The sequence below is a fragment of the Uranotaenia lowii genome, chromosome 1 (assembly GCF_029784155.1).
Source record: "Uranotaenia lowii strain MFRU-FL chromosome 1, ASM2978415v1, whole genome shotgun sequence".
In the NCBI taxonomy this organism is placed as follows: Eukaryota; Metazoa; Arthropoda; class Insecta; order Diptera; family Culicidae; genus Uranotaenia; species Uranotaenia lowii.
Window position 1 is genome coordinate 129,155,012 of NC_073691.1, and position 27,077 is coordinate 129,182,088.

A 27,077-nucleotide genomic window follows, 5' to 3' on the forward strand; every position below is an offset into this window, starting at 1 on the left:
CTGAGAACGATAAACAACGAGTCTGGGGCGCAGAATCAGCCCAGGTAACATTAAAATCACTTCGGGTATTACCCAGCCGTGATTCCAATGTAGGCCGAGGCTGACTGCGAACAGGCAGGTTGTTTGCCGGTCTGACGTGTGTAGACGAAAAAGAGGAAGGAGGAGAAGAAACTTTTCTGGAAACTTTGGGGTTTTTCCTAGAAGCAATAATTTTTGCCCTGATGGGACAGTCTAGCGAATTCGAGGAATGATTACCTGCGCAATTTGCACACTTAAAAAATTCTGTTTTTGGCTTATCACCACCAAAAAGGCATTTAGATTTTTCATGATCGAATGAGCCGCAAAACATGCATCTGGCATTCATTCTACAATTTTTAGTGCCATGACAAAAAGCTTGACAACGACGACATTGCGTAATATTTTGAAGAAAATTGTTAGAAGATTTACGAAAAGGTTCGAATTTGACTCGACAATGAAACATAAGACGAGCCTTTTCAAGAATTTGCAAATTATTAACCTGATCCTTTTTAAAATGGATCAAATAAAGTTCAGGAGCAAAACCAACACTACTGACTGACACTTTGCTTGTTCGTGTTGGTTCTTTTCCTCATTTGAATTACTTGAATTGGAGAAAAACCTAACAAAGAATTTAATTCAGCTGTGATCTCATCCGGTGTCTGATCGCCAGTGAGACCACGAAGTACAACTTTAAATGGACGATCACTTCTAGTGTCGTACGTAAAAAATTGGTGTTTTTTATTATTCAAATAATTTAAAACCTTTTGAAAATCATTAAAAGATTCCGCCAATATACGAGCAGTTCCCCTTCGACCGATCTGAAAAGAAATCTTCACATCCTTGACGGAAGTGACGATTTCTTTTCGAAAGGCATTGAAGTCAGGAATCGTGACCGTTATTGGTGGAATCTTTTCGTTTTTAAGAGTATAAGAAGAAGAAGAAGGTTTCTTAGTACTCTTATCAGAATTAAATATGAATATTTCCTCATCACCGATGTTATGAAGGACAGCGAATGAATTGGAAATTTCAACTTTTTTGGCAGATGGCCCTGGATTAGGTTCAGCAATCCGTTTTCTTCCGGCCCTTGAGCCGGCCGAAGACTTCCCCATGCTGGAAAGATAAGAGAAAATATGAATAAAAGAAAATGAAAATAGTTTTACCACTGAAAAGTGCTGATTGAAATACAGGTAAGGAAAAAATAAATAATGTAAAATGTTCCTGCAGGTACACAGCAACGATACGATGCTCCGGCGTACGTGTTGACGGCTCAACGGTACAGATGGAAGTGAGGAAACCGAATTGATAAAAGTGTGGTTCGTTCTTTGCTCTGTTCTGTTTGCGAGGTGTCGGACAAGCATGCTAATAAAACTTGAAAAAGAAATTTAATTTCATTTTTTAAATAAACGATTTCACCGATTGACACGCGTTTTCCCTTGACCATATTTTGACTGTATCACCCTTTACAGTAAATCTCAGTGAAAAAAAGTTTTCCTTTTAAGAGATCCACTTCTCGATTAAAGAAATTCAAGAGTATTAACAATTAAAAAAAAAATAAAATAAATTAAACTGAAATAAACTAAGTTAAAATTAGGTGAAATTAAACTAAACTACAGACAAACAAGTTAAAATCAAATATTCTATACAAATTTAAAAAAAAAAAAAGCTAGTTAGGTGGTTCATTGTTTATTGGTTTAATAAGTTCTTCAAGTGTTGCATCAGTTTGGTCTTGAAAATATTCCCGTTGTTAATTATCTTTAACTCTTCGGGTAGATTATTGTACTTCGTAGGTCCGACAAAAGAAATCCTATGTTGACCTAAGCTTGTTGACGAATTACTTTTCAAAAGGTGATGAGACTGCCTTGTGTTATGAATACGAATTCCTGAAGCAAACCTGAGATATATGAGAGGGATGCAAATTATCAAAGACATAAGTGCAAGTTTGGAAATTACAAAGTTCAGCCAATGGTAAAACATTTTGAGAGCGGTTAGAGTACAACAGATTGGATGGATGACGCAAGGGAAGGCTGAATACAGTTTTCAGACAACGATTTTGTAAAGTTTGTAGACGAGATAGGAGAGACAAGGAAGCTCTACCCCACGCCGCGATCAAATAATTCAAGTGTGAATGAACAAACGCAAAATAAAAACGCAACATTACATGGCGTGGTACAAAGTGTTTCACTCTCCATAAAACGCCACTAAACGACGATATCTTTTTGTGTAAGTTATTAATATGCGATTTCCACGACTGGGTGTCATCTAGTGTTATACCAAACATATTATAATCAACATTGGTAACTCTCAGTATGCTTCATATAGTCCAGCAAGGACATGCATTTCAGCATCACCTTCAGGGGAAAGTTCTTACTAAACGAGTCAAGTTGGCGTGTTTCGTCAAAAAAATTATTGATTTGTTTTTTACCATTCATTCTTTTTGTCAACAAAGTTTGCATCGTTTGATTTCATTAATGCCAGTTATTTTATTTTCCTCTAATAGAACATTAAATGTGCTAGTCAGTCTTAATAAAAAAAATATGCTTGTTTTAGAAGGTAAGCATTTAATATCATGAATATTTCCTACATTAGTTATGACAATTTGAAAACACCTAATGATTCCATCGACAGTTGCTCCCGTTGCATCTATTTGCATATAGGTAATCCTGCTCAATTGGATCTCTCACTCATTCCGTGAGATTTGAACCGGAGAGTTTTCTCGGGAACTGTTTCTTTCCGGCTCGCATCAAGAGTCTAGTGGACACACTTTTTGTGTTTCTCAAAAAATATCGTTTAAGAGCCCTGTAGGAGGCCAAAATGGGGCGACTAATTAGTGCACAGCGTAAAGTTGCGGGATCCGTATTCACGGCCCACACCAAAAAGCGAAAGGGACAACCCAAGCTGCGTCTTCTGGATTACGCCGAGCGACATGGTAACATGAAGGGAGTCGTGAAACAAATCATCCACGATCCAGGTCGTGGCGCCACGCTGGCCGTCGTCCACTTCCGGGACCCGTACAAGTTCAAGGTCCGTAAGCAGCTGTTTATCGCCGCCGAGGGTATGTACACCGGTCAGTTTGTGGTTCTGATGTGGTGGTCTGTGGTCTGATGCCCGAAGGTACCATCGTGTGCAACCTGGAGGAGAAGACCGGTGATCGGGGCAAGCTGGCCCGTACCTCCGGCAACTATGCCTCGGTCATTGCCCACAATCCGAATACCAAGCGTACCCGTGTGAAGCTGCCGTCCGGCGCCAAGAAGGTTCTTCCTTCGAACAACCGAGCCATGGTCGGTATCGTTGCCGGTGGTGGTCGTATCGAATTATACATTTATCTCATCAAGGTCCGCAGATCCCTCGGTGTGTACCTTTTATAAAAAAATTCAGAACATCAAAGTTGGTTTGAGAGTTTTTGAATGTGACTATTTTTTAGTAACAAGGAAGAATTACGAAGAAGCTAAAAAATGATTTTAACCACTATTCAAAACGTAGGAAATCTGGAAAATAATTGTTAAAAATTGATTGAAAATTTTAAAAATTTTCCAATTTTGATATTTTCGGAGTGAAAATAAAAAAAAACTCGAAAAAACTTTAGTTTTAATTTTAATTTCTTTAATACAACGACCGGTTAAATGATTTTTAGGCGCTCCGTAGAGCTCCTTCTAAATATAAATATTGAATGGGAATTGATCTGCCTCTACCGGAATTCTTTTCACAGCTATCATCCAGTTTTTTACACCCGAGACACATGGGATCCCAGAGTATCGGGAATCCAGTATTGATTTATTTTCGTCAAACACCAGGGAACATAGATCGGGCCCTCCGAGAAAAATGATTCGATGTTTTGGAAACCTAAAAGATCAATCTGACAATAAATTGCAGCCAAGGTATCAAAAACTTACCTTATACTTGTTCTAAAACAATATTGTTGAAAACCAATCCGAGGAATTCTTCAAAACAACGCACGTAAATGTCGAAGAACAATGTGCTTTACAACGACGGTATGGTTACTGTGAAATATTTTGACATACATATTTGTTTTGATAAACTGCCAATGGCAACTTCGGTTATTTTCGTGAGTATTTCCATGTTTAGTAAGAACTTTCGTCACATGAAGGCGCGCATGGCGTGTCTCCATTTTTTTTGGGGAGTGAGGTATATTGATTATTATAATATTTGGTTATACCCAAATACTTGAAATTATATACTTTTTCCAAAACATTATTGTCAATTCTTTTTATTTGAATAAAAAATGATGAGTTTAACTAGAGGTACCTCAAATCCAATCGAAATGTGCTACAAAGGGCACACACCCATCAACGAGCACTTTCACACTGACTCATGAACGACGAAAAAAAAACTCTAATGTCGATCGATGATGGAAGTTCTCTAGAGTTAATAATAAAATTTACATATCATGCCGGAATACCTGCCTGCAACGACAAACAACAAAATAAACTGGAGAATGCAAATTTCATTCTAATTTATACGACGAAAAATATGCCTATATGCCCTAAAACAGAAAACGAAAAATAAACCCCAGCAAAAGCAAATAAAATTTCACGCATTTGACACTATATGGCTTTAATTGATGAAATAAAATTGACCAGATAAGAGCTTGAAGACACTTGTTTTGGTTGCATGTTACATTATCAGAATAAGTTCATTTGGGCCCAAGTTTAAAATCACGCGAAAAAGTGGAGATTTTCCGGACACATTAGGCAAAAAGATAATAAAAGGATCATCTATCAATTTACTGGAAAGCCTGAACATTATCGATGAGGAACATCCATAAGCCACGAAAGGTAGTGGTATTCTCTAGAAGATGGAAAAATTTCCAAAAAATTTCGTCTTTTATGAACGAACTTTCGTGGAAAAACAACACGTAGGTACTTTTTGAAGGTGACGCTCATTGAACCTAAGAATAAAAAAAAGATCCGGACTTATGCTGCCGGGGCGCGCTAAACTTACCCCTCTGGAAGGACCGATCCTGGCACAGAAAGGCGTACAGCTTCTTGGCACCGTAGACTTCGTTTTCGATTATTCTGCGTTTCACCGAGTCGAGGCAGGAATCCACGTAGCGCTGGACGCAGGCCATACCCCGGTTGAAAACTCTTTTCCAGTCGGCGTGTTGCGAATACATTAATCATATGTACGTTCCGGGAAACGGGACACCGAGGGCAAAAAGAAGATAAAAGTCAGATGACAAGCGAGTTAGTGGTTTTATGGCGAATAAAAATCTTTGGTGATTATTTTGCTTTTTTAGTTGGGATTAGAGCTTTTATTTTTCGGATGAACTTTCAGTTGAACCTGTTGGTAGTTAGCCAGTTAAAAAACGTGAAAGGAGGCTAGATTCTGAATGTTAATTTTGATGAACGAAAAAAAAGGGACTTAACCAAAGATAGAAAGAACGAGGTCACACAATGATGAATAAACAAAAGAAAAATCGAGAAAGAAATACACCTTAAAAAAGAAAATGGATGATCCAAACAACAAGAAAAGCAGATCAAGAGGGATCGGAAGAAAGTAAAAACAAAAATTGTGAATCTATATATATAAATGGAATTTCTGTCTGTCTGTCTGTCTGTCTGTCTGTCTGTCTGTCTGTCTGTCTGTCTGTCTGTCTGTCTGTCTGTCTGTCTGTCTGTCTGTCTGTCTGTCTGTCTGTCTGTCTGTCTGTCTGTCTGTCTGTCTGTCTGTCTGTCTGTCTGTCTGTCTGTCTGTCTGTCTGTCTGTCTGTCTGTCTGTCTGTCTGTCTGTCTGTCTGTCTGTCTGTCTGTCTGTCTGTCTGTCTGTCTGTCTGTCTGTCTGTCTGTCTGTCTGTCTGTCTGTCTGTCTGTCTGTCTGTCTGTCTGTCTGTCTGTCTGTCTGTCTGTCTGTCTGTCTGTCTGTCTGTCTGTCTGTCTGTCTGTCTGTCTGTCTGTCTGTCTGTCTGTCTGTCTGTCTGTCTGTCTGTCTGTCTGTCTGTCTGTCTGTCTGTCTGTCTGTCTGTCTGTCTGTCTGTCTGTCTGTCTGTCTGTCTGTCTGTCTGTCTGTCTGTCTGTCTGTCTGTCTGTCTGTCTGTCTGTCTGTCTGTCTGTCTGTCTGTCTGTCTGTCTGTCTGTCTGTCTGTCTGTCTGTCTGTCTGTCTGTCTGTCTGTCTGTCTGTCTGTCTGTCTGTCTGTCTGTCTGTCTGTCTGTCTGTCTGTCTGTCTGTCTGTCTGTCTGTCTGTCTGTCTGTCTGTCTGTCTGTCTGTCTGTCTGTCTGTCTGTCTGTCTGTCTGTCTGTCTGTCTGTCTGTCTGTCTGTCTGTCTGTCTGTCTGTCTGTCTGTCTGTCTGTCTGTCTGTCTGTCTGTCTGTCTGTCTGTCTGTCTGTCTGTCTGTCTGTCTGTCTGTCTGTCTGTCTGTCTGTCTGTCTGTCTGTCTGTCTGTCTGTCTGTCTGTCTGTCTGTCTGTCTGTCTGTCTGTCTGTCTGTCTGTCTGTCTGTCTGTCTGTCTGTCTGTCTGTCTGTCTGTCTGTCTGTCTGTCTGTCTGTCTGTCTGTCTGTCTGTCTGTCTGTCTGTCTGTCTGTCTGTCTGTCTGTCTGTCTGTCTGTCTGTCTGTCTGTCTGTCTGTCTGTCTGTCTGTCTGTCTGTCTGTCTGTCTGTCTGTCTGTCTGTCTGTCTGTCTGTCTGTCTGTCTGTCTGTCTGTCTGTCTGTCTGTCTGTCTGTCTGTCTGTCTGTCTGTCTGTCTGTCTGTCTGTCTGTCTGTCTGTCTGTCTGTCTGTCTGTCTGTCTGTCTGTCTGTCTGTCTGTCTGTCTGTCTGTCTGTCTGTCTGTCTGTCTGTCTGTCTGTCTGTCTGTCTGTCTGTCTGTCTGTCTGTCTGTCTGTCTGTCTGTCTGTCTGTCTGTCTGTCTGTCTGTCTGTCTGTCTGTCTGTCTGTCTGTCTGTCTGTCTGTCTGTCTGTCTGTCTGTCTGTCTGTCTGTCTGTCTGTCTGTCTGTCTGTCTGTCTGTCTGTCTGTCTGTCTGTCTGTCTGTCTGTCTGTCTGTCTGTCTGTCTGTCTGTCTGTCTGTCTGTCTGTCTGTCTGTCTGTCTGTCTGTCTGTCTGTCTGTCTGTCTGTCTGTCTGTCTGTCTGTCTGTCTGTCTGTCTGTCTGTCTGTCTGTCTGTCTGTCTGTCTGTCTGTCTGTCTGTCTGTCTGTCTGTCTGTCTGTCTGTCTGTCTGTCTGTCTGTCTGTCTGTCTGTCTGTCTGTCTGTCTGTCTGTCTGTCTGTCTGTCTGTCTGTCTGTCTGTCTGTCTGTCTGTCTGTCTGTCTGTCTGTCTGTCTGTCTGTCTGTCTGTCTGTCTGTCTGTCTGTCTGTCTGTCTGTCTGTCTGTCTGTCTGTCTGTCTGTCTGTCTGTCTGTCTGTCTGTCTGTCTGTCTGTCTGTCTGTCTGTCTGTCTGTCTGTCTGTCTGTCTGTCTGTCTGTCTGTCTGTCTGTCTGTCTGTCTGTCTGTCTGTCTGTCTGTCTGTCTGTCTGTCTGTCTGTCTGTCTGTCTGTCTGTCTGTCTGTCTGTCTGTCTGTCTGTCTGTCTGTCTGTCTGTCTGTCTGTCTGTCTGTCTGTCTGTCTGTCTGTCTGTCTGTCTGTCTGTCTGTCTGTCTGTCTGTCTGTCTGTCTGTCTGTCTGTCTGTCTGTCTGTCTGTCTGTCTGTCTGTCTGTCTGTCTGTCTGTCTGTCTGTCTGTCTGTCTGTCTGTCTGTCTGTCTGTCTGTCTGTCTGTCTGTCTGTCTGTCTGTCTGTCTGTCTGTCTGTCTGTCTGTCTGTCTGTCTGTCTGTCTGTCTGTCTGTCTGTCTGTCTGTCTGTCTGTCTGTCTGTCTGTCTGTCTGTCTGTCTGTCTGTCTGTCTGTCTGTCTGTCTGTCTGTCTGTCTGTCTGTCTGTCTGTCTGTCTGTCTGTCTGTCTGTCTGTCTGTCTGTCTGTCTGTCTGTCTGTCTGTCTGTCTGTCTGTCTGTCTGTCTGTCTGTCTGTCTGTCTGTCTGTCTGTCTGTCTGTCTGTCTGTCTGTCTGTCTGTCTGTCTGTCTGTCTGTCTGTCTGTCTGTCTGTCTGTCTGTCTGTCTGTCTGTCTGTCTGTCTGTCTGTCTGTCTGTCTGTCTGTCTGTCTGTCTGTCTGTCTGTCTGTCTGTCTGTCTGTCTGTCTGTCTGTCTGTCTGTCTGTCTGTCTGTCTGTCTGTCTGTCTGTCTGTCTGTCTGTCTGTCTGTCTGTCTGTCTGTCTGTCTGTCTGTCTGTCTGTCTGTCTGTCTGTCTGTCTGTCTGTCTGTCTGTCTGTCTGTCTGTCTGTCTGTCTGTCTGTCTGTCTGTCTGTCTGTCTGTCTGTCTGTCTGTCTGTCTGTCTGTCTGTCTGTCTGTCTGTCTGTCTGTCTGTCTGTCTGTCTGTCTGTCTGTCTGTCTGTCTGTCTGTCTGTCTGTCTGTCTGTCTGTCTGTCTGTCTGTCTGTCTGTCTGTCTGTCTGTCTGTCTGTCTGTCTGTCTGTCTGTCTGTCTGTCTGTCTGTCTGTCTGTCTGTCTGTCTGTCTGTCTGTCTGTCTGTCTGTCTGTCTGTCTGTCTGTCTGTCTGTCTGTCTGTCTGTCTGTCTGTCTGTCTGTCTGTCTGTCTGTCTGTCTGTCTGTCTGTCTGTCTGTCTGTCTGTCTGTCTGTCTGTCTGTCTGTCTGTCTGTCTGTCTGTCTGTCTGTCTGTCTGTCTGTCTGTCTGTCTGTCTGTCTGTCTGTCTGTCTGTCTGTCTGTCTGTCTGTCTGTCTGTCTGTCTGTCTGTCTGTCTGTCTGTCTGTCTGTCTGTCTGTCTGTCTGTCTGTCAGACAGACAGACAGACAGACAGACAGACAGACAGACAGACAGACAGACAGACAGACAGACAGACAGACAGACAGACAGACAGACAGACAGACAGACAGACAGACAGTCTGTCCCTATAGACTCGGAAACTACTCGACTCGGAAACTACTGAACCGATTTGCGTGAAACTTGGCAAGTGGGGGTATTGGAGGCAGGGGAAGGTTCCTTTTATGGTTTTAGACCCCTCCCTCTTTCATGAATGAGGGGAGGGGCCTCCCAAACAAAAGACAATTTTTTGCATAACTCGAGAACCCATCAAGCAAATGGTATCAAATTTGGCTTGGGGTGGTATTTGGGAACGAGGAATATTTCTATGAATATGAGGTACCCCTCCCTCTTTTTAGTGGGGAGATAGGAAGGTGGGAGGGGCCCTATCTTAATTTTTTTTTCATAACTCGAGAACTAATCAAGATACTGGAATCAAATTTGCCATGGGAGGGTATTGGACCACAGGAAATGTTTCTATGATTATTTTTTACCCCTCTCCTTTTTCAGTGGGGATATAGGCAGGGAGGGGAGGGTCTTCTATACAGTTTTTATTGCATAACTTGAGAACTATTCGAGCAAATGGAACCAAATTTGGCTTGAAGGAGTATTTGGGTACGAGAAAGGGTTCTATGAATGTTTGATACCCTTCGCTTCTTTTTGTGGAGAGATAGAAAGGGGAGAGGGGGCTCCTTTACATTTTCCAGCATAATTGGAAAACTTATAATGTAAATGGATCTAAAATTGGCATGGGAAGGGTTTTGAATACGAGAAATGTCTCTATGATAATTTGAGAACCCTCTGTTCTTCCTGTGGGGAAATTTTAAGGTGGAAGGGTGCACCCAAACAATTTTTTTCATCACTCGAGAACTTATCCAGCAAATGGAATTCCACTTGGTAGGGTATTTGAGTAGTAACAAGGAATGTTCCTATCAATATTTGGTACTACTGCCGTCTTCCAGTAGGGTGATAGGACGGAGATAAGGGGGTTCAGTTACAATTTTTCAGATAACTCGAGCAAACGGAAACAAATTTTACATGGGAGGGCATTCGGATACGATAAATGGTTATATGCTTATTCGAGACTCCTTTCTCCTTCAATTGAGGATAACTTTAGGGAGGAGGAGAGCTCACATAAAATTGTTTTGCATAAACCAAGAACTTATCAAACAAATGGAACCAAATATGACATGGGAAATCAATTGGGTACGAGAAATGGCATTATTTGAAATACCATCTTTTTTCCCAATGGGTACATAAGAAATGGGAAGGGGGTTCAAAACGATTTTCTTGGTATAGAAGTAATCAAGCAAAAAAAAAATTCAAATATGACCTGGAAAGGTACTTGAGTACAAGATATGTTTCTATAGAGTTTTACAGACCTTTCTGCCTCGCAGTGTGGAGAGGTGAGGGACGGAAGGGGTTCCATAAAAATGTTGATGTATTGCCTAAAACTTATTAACCAATATAACTTAATTTGATATGAGAGTTTTTAATAACGAAAAAATGCGATCTCTCCCTCCATCCAGCTTTTGCGGATGGGAAGGGGAGAGGGGCACTTTAAACAAGTTTTTTTTAATAAACCGAGCACTTACGATACCAACAAAAAAAACCAAATTGAAATAGATTCTTAAAAATTTAATTTATTTTTGGAAGGTGTTGCAACGCACACCGGGTCAGCTAGTAATAAATAAAAAATATTTAGTAATATTTCCTTTTCAAGCACAAAACGGAAAAATAGAAATAAAAAAAAAAAGAATATGACGTGGATTCTAAGATTCAATACAAGGTGGAAGGCGCTTGACATAAATATAATTTTTCGGCGCCATCAGGTCTCAAGATGAAGAAATCTGAAATCATTAAACAATACAAAAATAAAACTATATAAATCGTAATAAAATTAGACCAGTCAAAATAGATCAAGATAGCACACAAAGAAAATGGATAACACTAACTAAAACATAACTAAAGTCTATTTTACAAGATTACAACAAGCGAAAACATATATCTAGAAAATAAAAAAAAACAAGGTAAAACACAACAGAAAAAAAATAAAACTTAAATGAAACATTATAAAAGAAGAAGCACCAAAATAAAAAGAGATTAAACAAATCAGAACAAGGTAAAACTAGATAAGCATCACTGGATCGTGTTCAGACACTAAAGAAGTTCACTTCGTGTCCAGTTTGAAATATTAAAAGTTTACAGTAAAGTCGAAAAAAGCATTTGAAAACCGTGTGCAAAGCGCTGAAAATCAATCACTGTGTGGGGCGAGTTGAGAAACTCCTGGGGCAGAATTAGCTTCCTTTATGATATAAGCGTGTAAAGTATACAGAAGTAAAGTGTGATTCAGATAGAATTGGATCGAAAACAATTGCCTGTATTTCAGTTATTTATTTTTGAATTCAAGATCTTTTTTTATACAAGTGTAACGTTTTTTTTATACTTTAAGGAAAAACAATGGATTAAATTACGGTTTCGAAGGAATTTTCGAATTTTTCCTGTAACACGGCTCATTGGGCGGCGCACACCTTCTTCGTCCATCGTTTAAGCTATCTTATTCCACCTGGTCATCATCTGACAGAGGTCTTTGACAATCTTTCACCTTTGCCTTGAGTCTCCTCATGATTGACCAGTATTTCTCAATAGGAGGTAGTTGGGTGGGTGAAAGTTTTTTCGGAACAAACTGGACCCCTTTCTCTGCATACCATTCTTGAATGACTTTGCTGTAATTACAGCTTGCTAAATCTGGCCAAAATATAACGGGATGGTCGTGGGATCGAATGAACGGCATCCGACGTCGTTGAAAACTTTCGTTTTTTTTTACACAACTTTCGTTTTTTTGCCACAATTTGTCGGCAAAAACAAATAAAAATTTGGCTGGAACATCCCCCCGAGCCGTTACCAAGTAAAATTTTTGACCTAGGATTTGCCCGAAGTCAGCCTAGACATAAGTTTCATCGTCCATCATAAGCCACAAGGCTGCAATTTTATAGAATCCGTGTGGAACACATCTCTCAGATTTAAGCTTTTTTTTTGTCAGATTTAAGCATTTTTTTTCTCAGATTTAAGCTTTTTTTGCGTTGAAAGCATAGGAAATGAAAGCTTGAATCTGACACAAAAAAGCTTAAATCTGACAAAAAAAAAGGTTAAATCTGATAGATGTGTTCCACACGAATTCTAAAGCATTGCAGCCAGATCCCGGCAACGGTATACAATCCGTGTGGAGCACATCTCTAAGATTTATGTTTTTTTCTTCAGCTTTCATTTAAGATTTAAGCTTTCATCTCCTATGCTCTCAAGGCAAAAAAAGCTTAAATCTGAGGAAAAAAAAGCTTAAAAACGAGATTCACCAACCTTAGTTAAAACATGTTGGTCACACGATACATAGACAAATCCTGTATCGTGTCCACATCCCGGCAATGTTATTTAAACCGTGCGGAGCACATCTCTCAGATTTCCCCTTTTTTGACAGATTTAAGCTTTTTTCCTCAGATTTGAGCTTTCATCTCCTATGCTCTCAAGGCAAAAAAAGCATAAATCTTAGGAAAAAAAAGCTTTAAAACGAGATTCACGAGCACATATTTAAAAGATGTTGGTCACACGATACATAGAAAAATCGTATAACGTTGCCGGGATCAGATCGTGTCAGGGATCTGACCGCATGTAAGCTTCCTTTACCCAAATCCCGTCAACGTTACACGATTTGTCTCTGTATCGTGTTACCAACATCTTTTAAATAAATCTTGGTGAAGCTCGTTTTTAAGTTTTTTTTTCCTAAGATTTATGCTTTTTTGGCCTTTAGAGCATAGGAGATGAAAGCTCAAATCTGAAGAAAAAAGCTTAAATCTGTAAAAAAAAAAGTATAAATCTTAGAGATGTGTTCCACACGGATTGTATATCGTTGTCGGGATCTGTCTATACCCCCTATACCAACAGATCCCGGCAACGTTATACAAATTGTGTGGAGCACATCTCTCAGATTTAAGCTTTTTTTGACAGATTTAAGCTTTCATCTCCTATGCTCTCAAGGCAAAAAAGCTTAAATCTGAGAAAAAAAAAGCTTAAAAACAAATTTCACGAACACTCATTTAAAAGATGTTTGTCACACGATACATAGACAAATCGTGTAACGTTGCCGGGATCTGTATACCAACCAGAATTCATCGTTCCTGAAGGGATGTATAAAATAGAGTAAAAGTGATAAGTGCTCTAGATTATTTCGATTTTACTACCTGATAAATCTGATAAATATTCTCAAAAGTGAGCGTGAATTGACTATAAAGGTGTTTTCCTGTTGTACATTAGGAGAATCATCTGTGCAAAGTTTCCATTCTGAAAAGACAAACTTCGGTATCTACCTCGTTGGATTGTTTACAACCGTCAACTCGTGAACAACTACCCCTTCAGAAAAAAAAACTACAGTGGAGAGAAACCAATAACAAAGTCTCTTCAATGGCTGAGATACTCGGAACTTCGACGGCAAAGACTACAAAGGAGTGTTAAGCGATAAGGAGAATTGCCGAATAACGTCGTCGCTAATTGAACGCGTTGTAGCCAGAATTGATAAATGCTTTTCCGATCTTGATAATCGTATCAAGCAGTTGTGTGTGTGTGTGTGTATTCCTGGAGCTTGTGATATAGCTCAGTTGGCAAGTCTGTTGCTTCCTGAGCAGATGTCCGTGAGTTCGAGCCCAAGAGTAAACATCGAACACAGTTGTACCGGATGAGTTTTTCAATAACTTTCCGCCAACTGCAACGTTGATAAAGTCGCGAATGCCACAAAGATGGTAAAACGACTATAATCGAAACAAAAAAAAAAAAGTATCAAGCAGTTGGAAAATCAATTATCTACGGTGAAAACTGAGAATGCGAAGCAGACTGGCTCACTGAAGTTAGTGGTGAATAACGTTCGTCACGAAATGGAAACTTCTACAGAGGCTGTACGTTCTTTGGCTAACGAATTCATCATAACTGGAATTCCCTACCATCATCATGAAGACTTGCAGGCGGTCTTCCAAAAACTAATGACCCATCTGGATATTCGTGTGTTCCCGATATCGAATCTTAAGCGGTTGAGTCGTGGTGATATCCCCAGTGGATCAAGTCCTCCAATATTGTGTGAATTTACCTTGAATAGTTCGAAGAGGCAGTTTTTCAAGCGCTTTATTAGGAGAAGAGCTATCAATCTTCGTGACATCGGTTTTGAACAGAATGTAAGAATCTTCATACACGAAAATCTTACTCCGCTCGCTCGAATTATCCGCTATGAAGCGATCAAGCTTGAGAAATCATGTCGACTTTGCAAAGTGAGAGTTCGGGATGGGCTTGTATGGGTCCAACGTAATGAGCAGGAGGAAGTTATCGCCGTTAAAAATAGAAGTCAACTATCTGCTCTCTGCTGTAAAGTTAAAACCCCCTTTCCAAATAGTTTTTCACTTCCTACCTCAACTTCCTCTAACTCCGATCCCGAGATTCCTTTGATTCGTATTCCGCTCCTAAAAGTAAAAACAAACCTTCTCCTCGATATTACTCACTCTCCTTCCCATTTATCCCCTGACTCCCATCCTACGTTATCCCATGACTCCTCTTTACCCCTCCTGAAAGTATGTTGCTGCGTTGCTGTCTACTGTGGATGCGCTGGTGTTTACGTTGCTGCTGGATGATCTGTTGGATTAGCTGCTTCTCAGAGAATCTACGATCTCACGAGATCCGCACCGCTCAACTGTGGTATTGCTGCTATTCAGTGAAGAATCTAATGATCACAACAAAAACTGCTTTTATTAGTCAGGAAAATATCGACCAAAACAAAAACTTAAATATCCGTAAAAATTGAACCAAGTATCAGAACTTTTTTCAAGCTAGTCGAAATGATCTAGATGCCGTTAATAATTAACAAAAATGAACTTTAGAGCCTTAAGTGTTAGTATGCAGATTATAGTTTTAATTGTGAACTTAGTTAGTGAACTTCTTCTAGAGCCCAATCTCGTCCTCAAATATTCAAACTGTTGTAATGGATGATCAATCATTGAATAATACCTCTGATAATGCTATTCCTAAAGCAGTACTTCATGCTGCATTATGTCATGACAAGCTTAACATTTGCCATATCAACGTGCAAAGTTTGTGTGCCTGTAATTTCAGTAAATTTGAAGAGCTTAAAAATATATTTTCAGGGAGTAAATTCGATTTTATTTTGATGAGCGAAACTTGTCTTGATGCCTCGATACATGATTCCGTTGTAGCTATTAACGGTTACAGATTAGTCCGTGATGATCGAAATAGGCATGGAGGTGGAGTTTGCTTATGTGCTTATGTGAAAAGTAACCAAAAGTTTATGGTGTTAGCTAAATCTGTTAATATTGAGCATTCTCCTGTTTTGTATTTTGTATTGGTGATTTTGAATATGGATTAACATGGATCTTTTTAAAAATACGAGAAGAATTCAAAACTTCAAAGAAACTATATCCAGCCTGTTAATGGAATACGTGAACTATGAACCAACGTATTTCCATAACCATGGGCATTCTCTCCTTGATATTTTGATTACTGATTTGCCAAACTTAATCTCCAGATTTAATCAAATTTCCTTGCCTGGCGTTTCGAATCACGATTTAATATTTGCTTCTTTAAACCTCTGTACCATTTCAAAACCCCATGGATACTGGTTCCGAGACTACAAAAGTTATAATACCGGAGATTTATTTAATCATCTTTCTAATTTTTCGTGGAATTTCTTTTTTATAGCATCAATAATTCCGATATGTTGGTAGAATTTTTAAATGACTTTATAGTTAACCTACATGAAACTTATTTTCCCTTACAATTCAGAAAATTTAGAGCGAACTCCTGGTTCAATAATGAAATCCAATTAGCCATTATCAATAGAAATTTTGCTTATCGCTCCTGAAAGAGATCAAAAACCCTTGAAAATAGAAATGATTATAAAACATTGCGAAATAAAGTTACAAGCTTGATTCATAAAGCTAAACTCAACCGCGATAAAAAAAAAACTGTTTGATATAAACCATCCATCAACAAAATTTTTGAACAATATTAAAAGACTTGGACTTAGTAAACGGCAGGTTGACACCCACACCATAAACTACTCTGCTTCAGAGATCAATGAGTACTTCTCCTCGAATTTTAAGCAAAGAAATTATGCCGAAATTTAAATTCCTAGAAGCAAAGAAGGTTACCAGTTCAGAAACATTGAAATCTACGAAATCGTGAATGCTGTTGCTTTATAAAATCAGATGCCATTGATCTTGACAACATTCCTCTAAAGCTGATTCGTTTAATTCTTTCTCAAATATTACCCGTTCTTTCCCACATATTCAATACGATAATCTCAACATCCTTATTTCTATATCAGTGGAAAAAGGTCAAAGTTATTCTTATAGCTAAGAAACCTAATAATAACGAAATAACAAACTTTCGACCAATTAGCATTTTATCTTCAGTTTAAAAAATATTTGATAAACTTATTAAACTCCAAATTACTGAATATGTTAATACTAATAATTTGCTCACCATTTTTCAATCAGGATTTAGATCATTACACAGCACTGAAACAGTGCCGTCGAAAGTTCATAATGACATTTCACTCGCCCTTGACAAAAAAGGAGTAACTGTTCTAATTCTAATCGATTTTGCCAAAGCATTCGACAGTGTTTCCCATGTAAAACTGATACACAAACTCGTCACTCAGTTTAATTTCAGCAAACCAGCAGCACAAATGATTCTTTCATATTTACAAGACCGCACTCAAGCCGTATGTATTGATGAAACAGTATCGACTTTTATTCCTATCCTCTCTGGTGTTCCTCAGGGATTAATATTAGGCCCACTACTCTTCTCTCTTTTTATCAATGATTTACCCAATGTTATGGGGTGAACATTGTAAGGTTCAGATGTTTGCTGACGATGTTCAAATATACTTGTGTGATGATACCTTATACTCTATGTCTGACATGAGCCGTAGAATTACCGTCGATCTAAAGAATATTTACGAATGGTCAGTTCATAGCCTTCTTCCCATAAATCCAGCTAAATCTAAGGCAATGCTTTTTAGCACACGTAAATCTCCTATCGAGCCACATCTTTTGCATATTAGTAATGAAGCAATAACTTGGTGGAGTATGCTGAAAATCTTGGAGTGATATTTGACAAGGAGCTTAATTGGAAAGAGCACGTGACTATTCAATGTGGCAAAATATATGGTACACTCAAAAAACTGAACTCAACTACTAGATATTTCGACACACCAACTAAACTGAAACTTTTTAAAGCTTATGTTTATCCCTTATTCCTGTTTTGCTCTTTTTTATTCCTAAATGTTCAAGTTCAATCTTTAGATCGACACCGTGTTGCTTTAAATACGTGCGTTCGATACGTTTATAGGCTACCAAGAATTAGCCATGTCTCTCATCTTCAGTCAAACTTGATCGGATGTCGCTTTGAATCATTATATGAAATTCGTTCGTGTGAAATGATTCACAGAATTCACCTTACTGGGAAACCTGATTATTTGCGTTCTCTGATAGTACCGTTGAGAAACTCGAGAACTATGAACTTTCTTATCCCTCACTATAACACTGCTTACTATAACAATTCTTTATTTGTCAGAGGTATTAGAACATGGAACAATCTTCCGTATCATGTTAAATCTGCTAATACGAGATCTAGTTTTAAGAGACTTTTGCTGGCGAGGTTCACAAATTAGGATAGTTAGTCTGCATAAATAGTATTAAACCAAGTACGAAAATCGAAGGAACTATTACAATCTAATTGAATTTCAAAGTGTAACAATTTAAAAGATTTGTATCTTAAGTAACATGAATTATGAATAAACAAATGAAATGAAATATAGGTAAAGGTAGTCTATCCCGGTCCTACTTCTCCTAAATAATGGAATGTTGCGGGGTAAAGTATGGTGAACGTTAATAAGTTTTCCTCGTTAAAATGCTCTTTCGCTCAAGGAATATTTAATGAAGGTAGTGCCAAGGCAGCCCTCTTCTAGTATTGGTACAGACTGTGACGTCACAATCACGAAAATTCTGTTGATTTACTAGGAAACTCGCCTATTTCGTTGATAATTCGAAGAATTTTCTGGAAATTTTCCGCTGTTATTCTAAAAGGATTCTTTCTCTTCCAGTTGGAACAATATGGCTCTCGGCACTTATTTGAATATTCATTGTCATATTTTCACCGATATACGGAAAAAAATATTTTTTTTAAATTAAATTTGATTTGTTTTCTGCATATCCTTCGTCTCATTCCTACACAAAGTACCCCCAGTTTAACGAACTTTAAAAAGCCTGTATAAGGGAATCCCGATTGATAAAGATAAAAATGACAGATGAATAAATGTTGAAAGACCGAAAGGTCAAAAGCATACCCGATGACACAGGATAAAACGGGGAGGCCTCACACCCAAATATTTATTTTAAAATGATGGACAAATAACCATTATCATGATGAAGATTTTGTCTAGATGAATACCTACTCGCATCTCTTGGAAATTTCATCCACCGTTTCGGGAACTTTCGCCGTGTGTAGTAAATCCAAAGTCACTTTCTGCGTTGTGTTTTGGAAACAGGCATCGAGAAAAGATGTGTTGCCGCACACCGGTTCCGGTAAGAAGCCGAACCTTTCCTGCTGGTGCGAGTCTGAAATAAATAGACAAAATAGACAAACTTCCTGTTTATACATATTGGATTTAGGGGAAAGCGTTGAAGCGAAAAGAAGGGGGAGACAGAGAAAAAGGTTCAAACTTCATAGACTAAATCTCATTGGTTGTTATTATTGCATTGGCTAGGTAGGGGAAAGGTTTCCTAAATGGGCCTATCGGGTTAAATGACCCTACGGCTGTTTGATGAAATGGCTGACTGGACAGCTTATCTGACCAAGGCATTTTGAGGGTGATACGCTTAGAACATAAGGCAAGAAAGAATTTTATGAATTTACAAACTCAAAAAAATTTAAAAAATCGAACAAGGTTTTGAAACATTTTGATGTAATATTTCGACTTTTAAAAATTATACGTAAAGAAGCTTAAAACAAAAACTAGGATGGTTTTTGATTCTTACTCAAATGAACTTATGAAATTAAACATATTTCTGCTTTTGTGGAAGTTCAATAATGATTATATAGTGGAATAATAGAGTGTTTTTGTATGCCCCCATCATGTTTGTAAAATGCCTCCATCCTAAAATAACAGGTTCAATAGAATTAATAAATGATTTTTATCATTGAAACTTCAAATCTAAGCTCTGAATAACATCTTAAGAGAGAATTGACGATCTAAAAACAGATTTGATAAAGTTTTTCTCATGGATGAACTGCCTCCATAGTATGGCAACCCTAACTTTTGTTTTATTCCATAAAATTATAATATACATAGATTTTTATGAAACTTCACCTTTGTCGTACGGAAATTATTACTTCCTAGCAGTTTCAATGAAATTATACGAAAATATTGTCCAAAAAACAGAAATTCTGTTCAAAACATAAATAGGCGCATTTAGCCCGCACGGTTTGAGGTTCGGCATTTTAGACAACACTTATAATAAAATCATTTTCTTGGAAACAGAAGAAAATTTTAACATAAAAATGACTCCAATGTATAGAAAACAGATGCCTGAACACGTGTTTATAGTTTTTGTACACATATTCGATGTGATATTTGATTAAATCAGTGTTCTGCTTAATAGGCGCATATAGCCCGCTCCTCCCCTACCCACCTACGAAGGTTTGGTGTTATACATCAAACCAATCAAGATTATCATATGGAAACGGGAGACATCAAAGGCTGGATGGACTTCAACAAACTCTTTTGGCCCTTTAAGCTCAGTTTTCCATCACGTGAAAGACACATTCGAGAGGTAAATTCCTGAAAGGTCTCATATGCTGAACGACGTTCTTATTTTTTAACCGAAAAACTGGATAGAATCGATCTTATTCAAGTCTTTTGAAAAATCCAGCATCTCGCATTTAGTCTGTAGATAAGGTCAAAAATAGATGTTGTCATGGTTGATTCACCTTGGCAAAGTTCTTGATAGCTTTGAAATACTAGGACTGGGTTGGCTGGAGTGGGTTCATCTGTATCTGACTGTAGGTATATGTAAGCACAGACGTGTTTATTTTATCACATGTAGAAAACCACAAACATACGCTCTAATTTCGGAAATGGGTAGACAAAGTTTTTCAAAAGCCTTCATCTTTATCGAATCTCGAGATGTGTGAAGCTCAAAACACAAACATTTTCTTGAGTCTGATCTCTGACTTCAGAAAAAGAAAATCAACCGTCTCCTTTTAATGTTCCATCAAAAGGAGAAAAAAATCGAATACCGGGAACAATCATCCGCTTTTATGAGGAAAGTTTAAAATGTTTGCCACAGTAAATTTCCAACCAACTGAACAGAATCTTTTTGTGACCAGGGAGAGCACCAAGAAAGAAAAAAAGATCTAAATTAGCAAAACCACACCAGCCACAAAATCAATTGCTTTCTTTCCTTCTTGCCGGAACAGTGGGAGCTTGCTTGCTTGCCTACACAACGACGTGATCAAACCTTAGGGGGAAATTTCCAATAAACACACCGAGAAAGAGCGGTTGAACAAAGAAGCATTTTTCAGAAGAATCCTTTCGACAACGGGCGTTTGTTGGTTTGATTAAAAACAAGCTGCCCTGGAGAGAATAAATACATTTTAGCTGCCAAAAAGGGGAAGAGGTGCTGACTCAATAAATGTTCACTCGTTATTGAGATGCATTTTTTTATTCAGTATCGAAAATGGCTTCTACCGAAATGTATTTTCGTTCATTTCACATTTGAACCACAAAAACGAGCCTTTGGTTTTTTTTCACTGGATGAAAATAGCTCTGGATTCATTTAAATTATTTAGAAGGAAACAAATGAATCAAAGTTCGCATGACACTATGTAAATGTTTTCATGTAGTATTTTTTTTCATAATTTTGTTTATTTGAAACAGCTCCTACCGTAAGTTTTAATGAGCCAACTCTTGTTTTTTGTTTTTACAATTCATTATTATAACCTAGTATAGTTGAAGAAAAAATAATAAAGAAAAAGGAAAAGTAATTCATACACGAAGATCTATAGATTTAAGGTAAATGATTGATTCGAACATGTCATCTAGGTCTACCGCAGCCAACACATCCCTCACTGGAACGTTATGTGGTTTCCCTCGGGCCCGAAGGGAGTCTATTAAATTCGCTCTGGCGATAAGGTGGTCCTCACTAGACCAAACAAGATGCTCGACAGCATGGTAACCCTGGCCACAACCACACAAATTGCTGCTAGCGAGATTTACACGAAAGAGTAACGCGTCTAAAGAGCAATGATTGGACATGAGACGGGAAAATGTTTGAATAAAATCCCGACTCAGGTCCAATCTATTGAACTAGGGTTTAAGGCTTACCTTTGGGATAATCGAGTGAACCCAACTCATCTTCGTTCCATTTGCGCTGCCAGTTGACAATAGCGTTTCTCCGGACCAAAAAGTAGAATTCGTTGTAGGCGATTTGACGCTGATAAGTGTCGCCTTCAACCGCACCCACCTTTGCAAGAGAGTCTGCCTTCTCATTACACAGTATCGAGCAATGTGAGGGGACCTAAACAAATGTGACTGCAGTACAACGTCTAGATAAAGCACTCAACGTTACCCGTATCTTCTCAAGAAAGTACGGTGAGTGCTTTCCGGGCCTTATTGAACAAATAGCCTCAACAGAGCTAAGACTATCCGTTAAAATATAGTAGTGTTCAGCGGGGCGTGTCACTATACAATCAAGTGCCCAATGAATAGCTGCCAATTCCGCAAAGTATACTGAGCATGGAGAAGACTGTAAGAGTCATTAAAATGTTGGTTGAACACTCCAAATCCGGTACATTCGTCTATCAGGGATCCATCAGTAAAGCACATTTTATCAGCATCGACTTGTCCATACTTTGCATCAAAAAGCCTAGGAACAATAAGAGAACGATGTTGTTCCGGGATCCTAGGGATTTCATGCTGCATGGACAAATCAAACTGGACAGAGGAGGAGTCGTAGTCAGGGCGAAAAACACAAATGGGAGAGAACGACGAAGGATTAACCTGCAAAGACATGCAATTCATGGTAGATAGTCATATATCTTGTTTGAAAATTTTCCTCAAGTAGCTTTTCGAAATTTGCAATCACCAATGGGTTCATGACCTCACACCTGATGAGGAACCGGAGAGATAATGAATAAAACCGATCTTTCAGTGGGAGTACACCTGCTAAAACCTCGAGACTCATGGTGTGCGTTGAGGGCATACAACCCAGTGCTATTCGGAGACAACGATATTGAATACGCTCGAGTTTAATGAGGTGTGTTTTGGCAGCAGATTGGAAACAGAAACTGCCGTACTTCATTACCGAGAGAATAGTTGTGCTATAGAGTTTTATTAGATCTTCTGGATGGGCTCCCCAGCAGGTGCCGGTAATTGATCGGAGAAAATTAATTCTTTGTTGACATTTTCCTTTAAGATACTCAATGTGAGCTCGTCAGGGGCACTTGGAATCAAACCAAACCCCAAGATACTTAAAACATCTCGATTGAGTGATCGTTCTGCCTAGGAGTTGAAGCTTAGGTTGAGCAGTTCTATGTTTCTTAGAGAAAACAACCATCTCCGTTTTCTGAGGAGAAAACTCAATCTCAAGCCCCAATGCCCAAGATGACAATCTGTCTAAAGTATCTTGTAAAGGCCTGTGCATATTGGACTCTGTAGACCCTGTTACTCTGCGAAGTAGTTCCACCTCCTCGTGGTGCAGAGTGGAAACGTGTCTGCTTTATGCAGATGTACGGCCGAGAGAACTACAACCCCACCCCCCCTTATGAAGACCCATGCAACGACCACGGAAATCGAAAATGGAAAAACTATCGGAAACCGACTCCATTTGGTGAAGGTGTTATGCTGAACCGTGCCGATGTACCTGGAAGGCTGGCGGGTCGCTAAATCACGCCAGTCTCTAACGGTAGCCTGTGGGGCACCGGGACACACCCCACAGTATCCCAGTCCTTGCTGCGCTAAGCAGGTCACTGGCGCAGTGGACCATATACTTACCTCGCGACTCGTGGGATCAACATGACAACAAATAATAATAATCGAAACAACAGAACGCGGATGGATGTGAGTGAGGCGGAGAGGGACACCTGTCCCAATCCGTTTGGTAGAAGCAGGCTAAGGCGCTCGCCGGTTAGGCAACCCGCCGAGCCGGTGAGGACGCCGGTCGAAAGTGGTGAGGGCGGTGACCCCCTTGCAGAGGTTCAGCAGGCAGTCGAGGAACTCCTAAGCTCTCCGGAGCTTCAGGACCCTGAGACCCCTGCTGAACTGGCCGTAGCGATGGCCGGGATGGAGGACCTTGTGGATTGCGTTAGGAAAAAATCTAACATCCACAAGGAGGTGCGAGAGAAGCTCGCAAATGTGATGGCCCTGTTTGTGAAAGCAAACAGGGCGGTGGTGAGCTTGCTCACAGCTCCGGAATGCCGGACGAGGGCACGCGAGGACGCTGCGACTCCCCTTCGGGCAGATACAACCCGCCCGAAGAAGGTCAGCGTCTGCGTACAAACGGACGGCAATACAGAGGTAGCCGGAAACGGCAAGAGGAAAAGGGGGTCACCAGGCGAGACGAGGCCAGGAGCCCCAAAAAAGCGGGCCCGGGATCCTACGGTCCGGCAGGATCCGGGCGATGATAACGAGACTGTTGGAGACGCGGGTGGCCAAGTTCCTGATGCGCCAACTGGGTGGCAGACGGTTGGGCGTAAGAGGAAAAGGACCACCAAGGCCAAACCCAAACCCAAACCCAAGCCCAAGCCCAAACGGGTCAGGGACAAGGGGGAGGCTTTGGTGGTAAAGGCCCCCGAAGGCACCTACGCTGACGTCCTCCGTCAAATGAGGACGAGCGATAGGCTGGTGGGCCTTGGAGGGGATGTGAGGAGAATCCGCCGAACTCGTTCCGGCGAGATGATCCTCGAGCTCCGACGTGGCTCCCAGATCAAGAGCTCGGAATACAGCGCCCTCACGCAAGAGATTGTGGGGGGAGCTGCAGAAATCCGTGCCCTCAGCACCACGGTTACCGTCAGGGTGAAAAACCTTGACGAGATAGCCACGGATGTTGAGGTGCAGAACGCGCTGAGGGATCTCTGTAATATCGGGACTGACCAGATCTCGGTCAGGATGCGCGACGGCCCTCCCAAATCCGGGACACAGGTGGCCTTTGTGAAGCTTCCGGTTGCAGCAGCAAACGCCGCACTCAAGTGTGGGCGGCTAAAGGTGGGTTGGTCTATCTGCCAGATAGCCATCCCCCAGCAACCGGAAAGATGCTTCCGATGTGTGGAATATGGGCACAAGTCTTTTGCGTGCAAGGGCGCTGACAGAAGCGGGTTATGTTGGCGGTGCGGCGAAGCTGGCCATCAGGCGGCTAGCTGCACCAAAGACGCGAAGTGTCTCCACTGCGGTGGAGGACACAGGGCTGGCAACCCTAGGTGCCCCGCCTTTCAAAAGGCGTCGGCTGCACCTTCGCGGGGATAGAAGCGGTTCAGCTCAACCTCAACCACTGCCAATCAGCACACCAGCTGTTGCGGCAGTTGGCATTTGAGGAAAAGTTGGACCTGGCGTTAGTAGCAGACCCGTATCGCAGGACCACGGATGGCAGCAATTGGGTAACCGATAGAGCCAAACTGGCCGCGATATGGGTTACAGGAAGATACCCCATACAAGAGGTGGTTTCCGCTGGTGAGGAAGGCTTCGTTATAGCCAAGGTCAACGGGATCTTCGTCTGTAGCTGCTACGCCCCCCCGCGGTGGTCTCTGGAGAGATTCGGCGTCATGATGGACAAAATCGTCGAAGGTCTCACGGGTCGGAGCCCCGTTGTCATAGGCGGGGACTTCAACGCGTGGGCCGTAGAATGGGGTAGTCGCCTTACAAACCCCAGGGGACAGCTTCTACTGGAAGCCCTGGCGAGGCTGGACGTTGACCTGGGGAATGTAGGACCTTGGAAAACCTGTCCGCGGAAAACCTAGCGAGGGTGCTCGCACGTGCATGCGACGCTGCGATGACGAGAAGGGCGAAGCGGAAGGACACTCGACAACCCGTCTACTGGTGGACGGCGGAAATCGCAGACCTGCGTACTAGCTGCCTTCGGGCTAGGCGACATATGCAGAGAGCGAGGTCCCCGTCAGCGAGAGCGGAGCGGAGAGTACCCTACGCAATGGCGAGGTCTGCCCTCTGCAGGGCAATTAAGGCGAGTAAAAAGGCACGATTCAGGCAACTCTGCGAGGACGCCAACGACAACCCCTGGGGCGACGCCTACAGGATCGTCATGGCCAAAACGCGGAGTGGAGGTGCCCCACAGGAATCGTTTCCGATAAAACTGCGTGAGATCGTCAACGAGCTGTTCCCACAGCACGCGGAAGTGACATGGCCGAGGGTCCCATACGTCTGGGACACGAGCGACGAGGAATGGATTTCACTGGAGGAACTGCGCGACATCGCTAAGTCCCTTCAGCTGAACAAAGCTCCGGGTCCGGATGGCATCCCTAACGTTGCAGTGAAGGTTGCGCTTATGGAACATCCCGAAATGTTCCAGTCTTCACTGCAACAGTACGTGGATGATAGGGTCTTCCCAGATGTGTGGAAGCGGCAGCGATTGGTGCTCCTGCCAAAACCGGGCAAGCCACCTGGCGAACCATCAGCGTATCGACCGATATGTCTGCTGGACACCGCTGGCAAGGTTCTAGAAAAGGTGTTGCAGAGTAGGATCCAGCTCTACACCGAAGGAGCGAACGGCCTATCCGACGAACAGTTCGGTTTCCGTAAAGGTCGTAGCACGGTGGATGCCATTCGACTGGTCATCGAAAGGGCAGATGAAGCCAGGTTGAAGAAACGGAGAGGAGATCGGTTTTGCGCAGTGGTCACTCTCGACGTTAAGAATGCGTTTAACAGCGTCAGTTGGGCAGCGATTGCGTCGTCGCTCATCAACATGAGGATTCCGGCATATATCTGTAGGATGGTGGAGTGTTACTTCCGTGACCGCCAACTACAGTATATGACCAGCGAGGGACTGGAAACAGTGAGAGTCTCGGCAGAGGTTCCACAAGGATCGATACTTGGCCCGGTATTGTGGAACATCGTCTACGACGAACTGCTGAGACTGCGTCTCCCCACAGGAGTGAGACTTGTGGGATTCGCCGACGATGTAGTTCGGACGATGTGACGGACGATGTGACCTCGTCCATTCTGCGTTACGGAGTGGCAGCCTGGAAGGCAGCCTTGAGTAGGCAGTGTAATCTGCAACAGCTCTGCAGGGTGCAGCGGCTGATGAACCTGCGTGTAATCAGCGCATTCCGAACGGTGTCCTCGGTAGCTGCTGATGTTGTGGCGGGGGTCATGCCCATCTCGGTCTTGCTAGAGGAAGATGCCTTCTGCTACGAGAACAGGCACGTGCCCGACGTGCGGAAACATGCCAGAGAGAACTCGCTGTCCAACTGGCAGCACCAGTGGGACAGCTCGGAACGTGGCCGGTGGACCCATCGCTTGATCCCTAATATCGGATCCTGGATGGATCGAAGACATGGTGAGGTGGACTTTTGCATGACACAGTTCCTGACTGGTCATGGATGTTTCATGCAGTACCACCATCGGTTTGGACACGTGGCTTCGCCATCCTGTCTAACCTGCGGAGACATTGTTGAGACGCCAGAACACGTAGTGTTCAGCTGTCCAAGGTTCGAGGAGGTACGTGCGAACATGCTTGCCGCCTGCGGACCAGACACGACAGCCGACAACATCGTGCAGAGGATGTGCGAGGACGCCAACACTTGGCGCGTGGTCAGCGATGGGTTCACCCGGATCATGACTGCCCTGCAGAGGAGTTGGAACCAGCACCAGTCCGCGATCGGTGTAGGGTGACTCCTTCGTCGGGGAGCACCTGAGTAGTGTGCGTCCGACCCTGGCAGTAAAGCATACAAAGATAAGACTCTACCTTCTGCGTATGCCGAGCTGCTAGGTACGTCGCGCGTCTGTGTGTAGGATACCTCCATCGTTATCGTCGCGGAGTATCCGAGTCGAACGCGCCCTCTGCGACGGAGGCTGTGGGGATAAGACACGACCTTCTCCGCAGTCGAACTCGTAGGGGGAAGAGTATTCACGTCGCGGAGTACTCTCGGGTAGAGTGGTCTCACGTCGCCGCCGGATGAGCCACTTGAG

The 27,077-nt window shown here is 42.1% G+C and overlaps 1 protein-coding gene across 2 annotated transcripts in view; it reads right to left on the minus strand.

Moving 5' to 3' along the window:
• Positions 1-27,077, minus strand: part of LOC129739988 (uncharacterized) — a 108,232-nt gene that overhangs the window by 17,018 nt on the left and 64,137 nt on the right. For both annotated transcript variants that reach the window (XM_055731570.1, XM_055731569.1), the window contains 2 exons: positions 18,336-18,498; positions 4,978-5,120 (listed from right to left, as the gene is read on the minus strand). In XM_055731570.1, the coding sequence (XP_055587545.1) occupies positions 4,978-5,120; positions 18,336-18,498 (306 nt within the window). The remainder of the gene's footprint in view (positions 1-4,977; positions 5,121-18,335; positions 18,499-27,077) is intronic.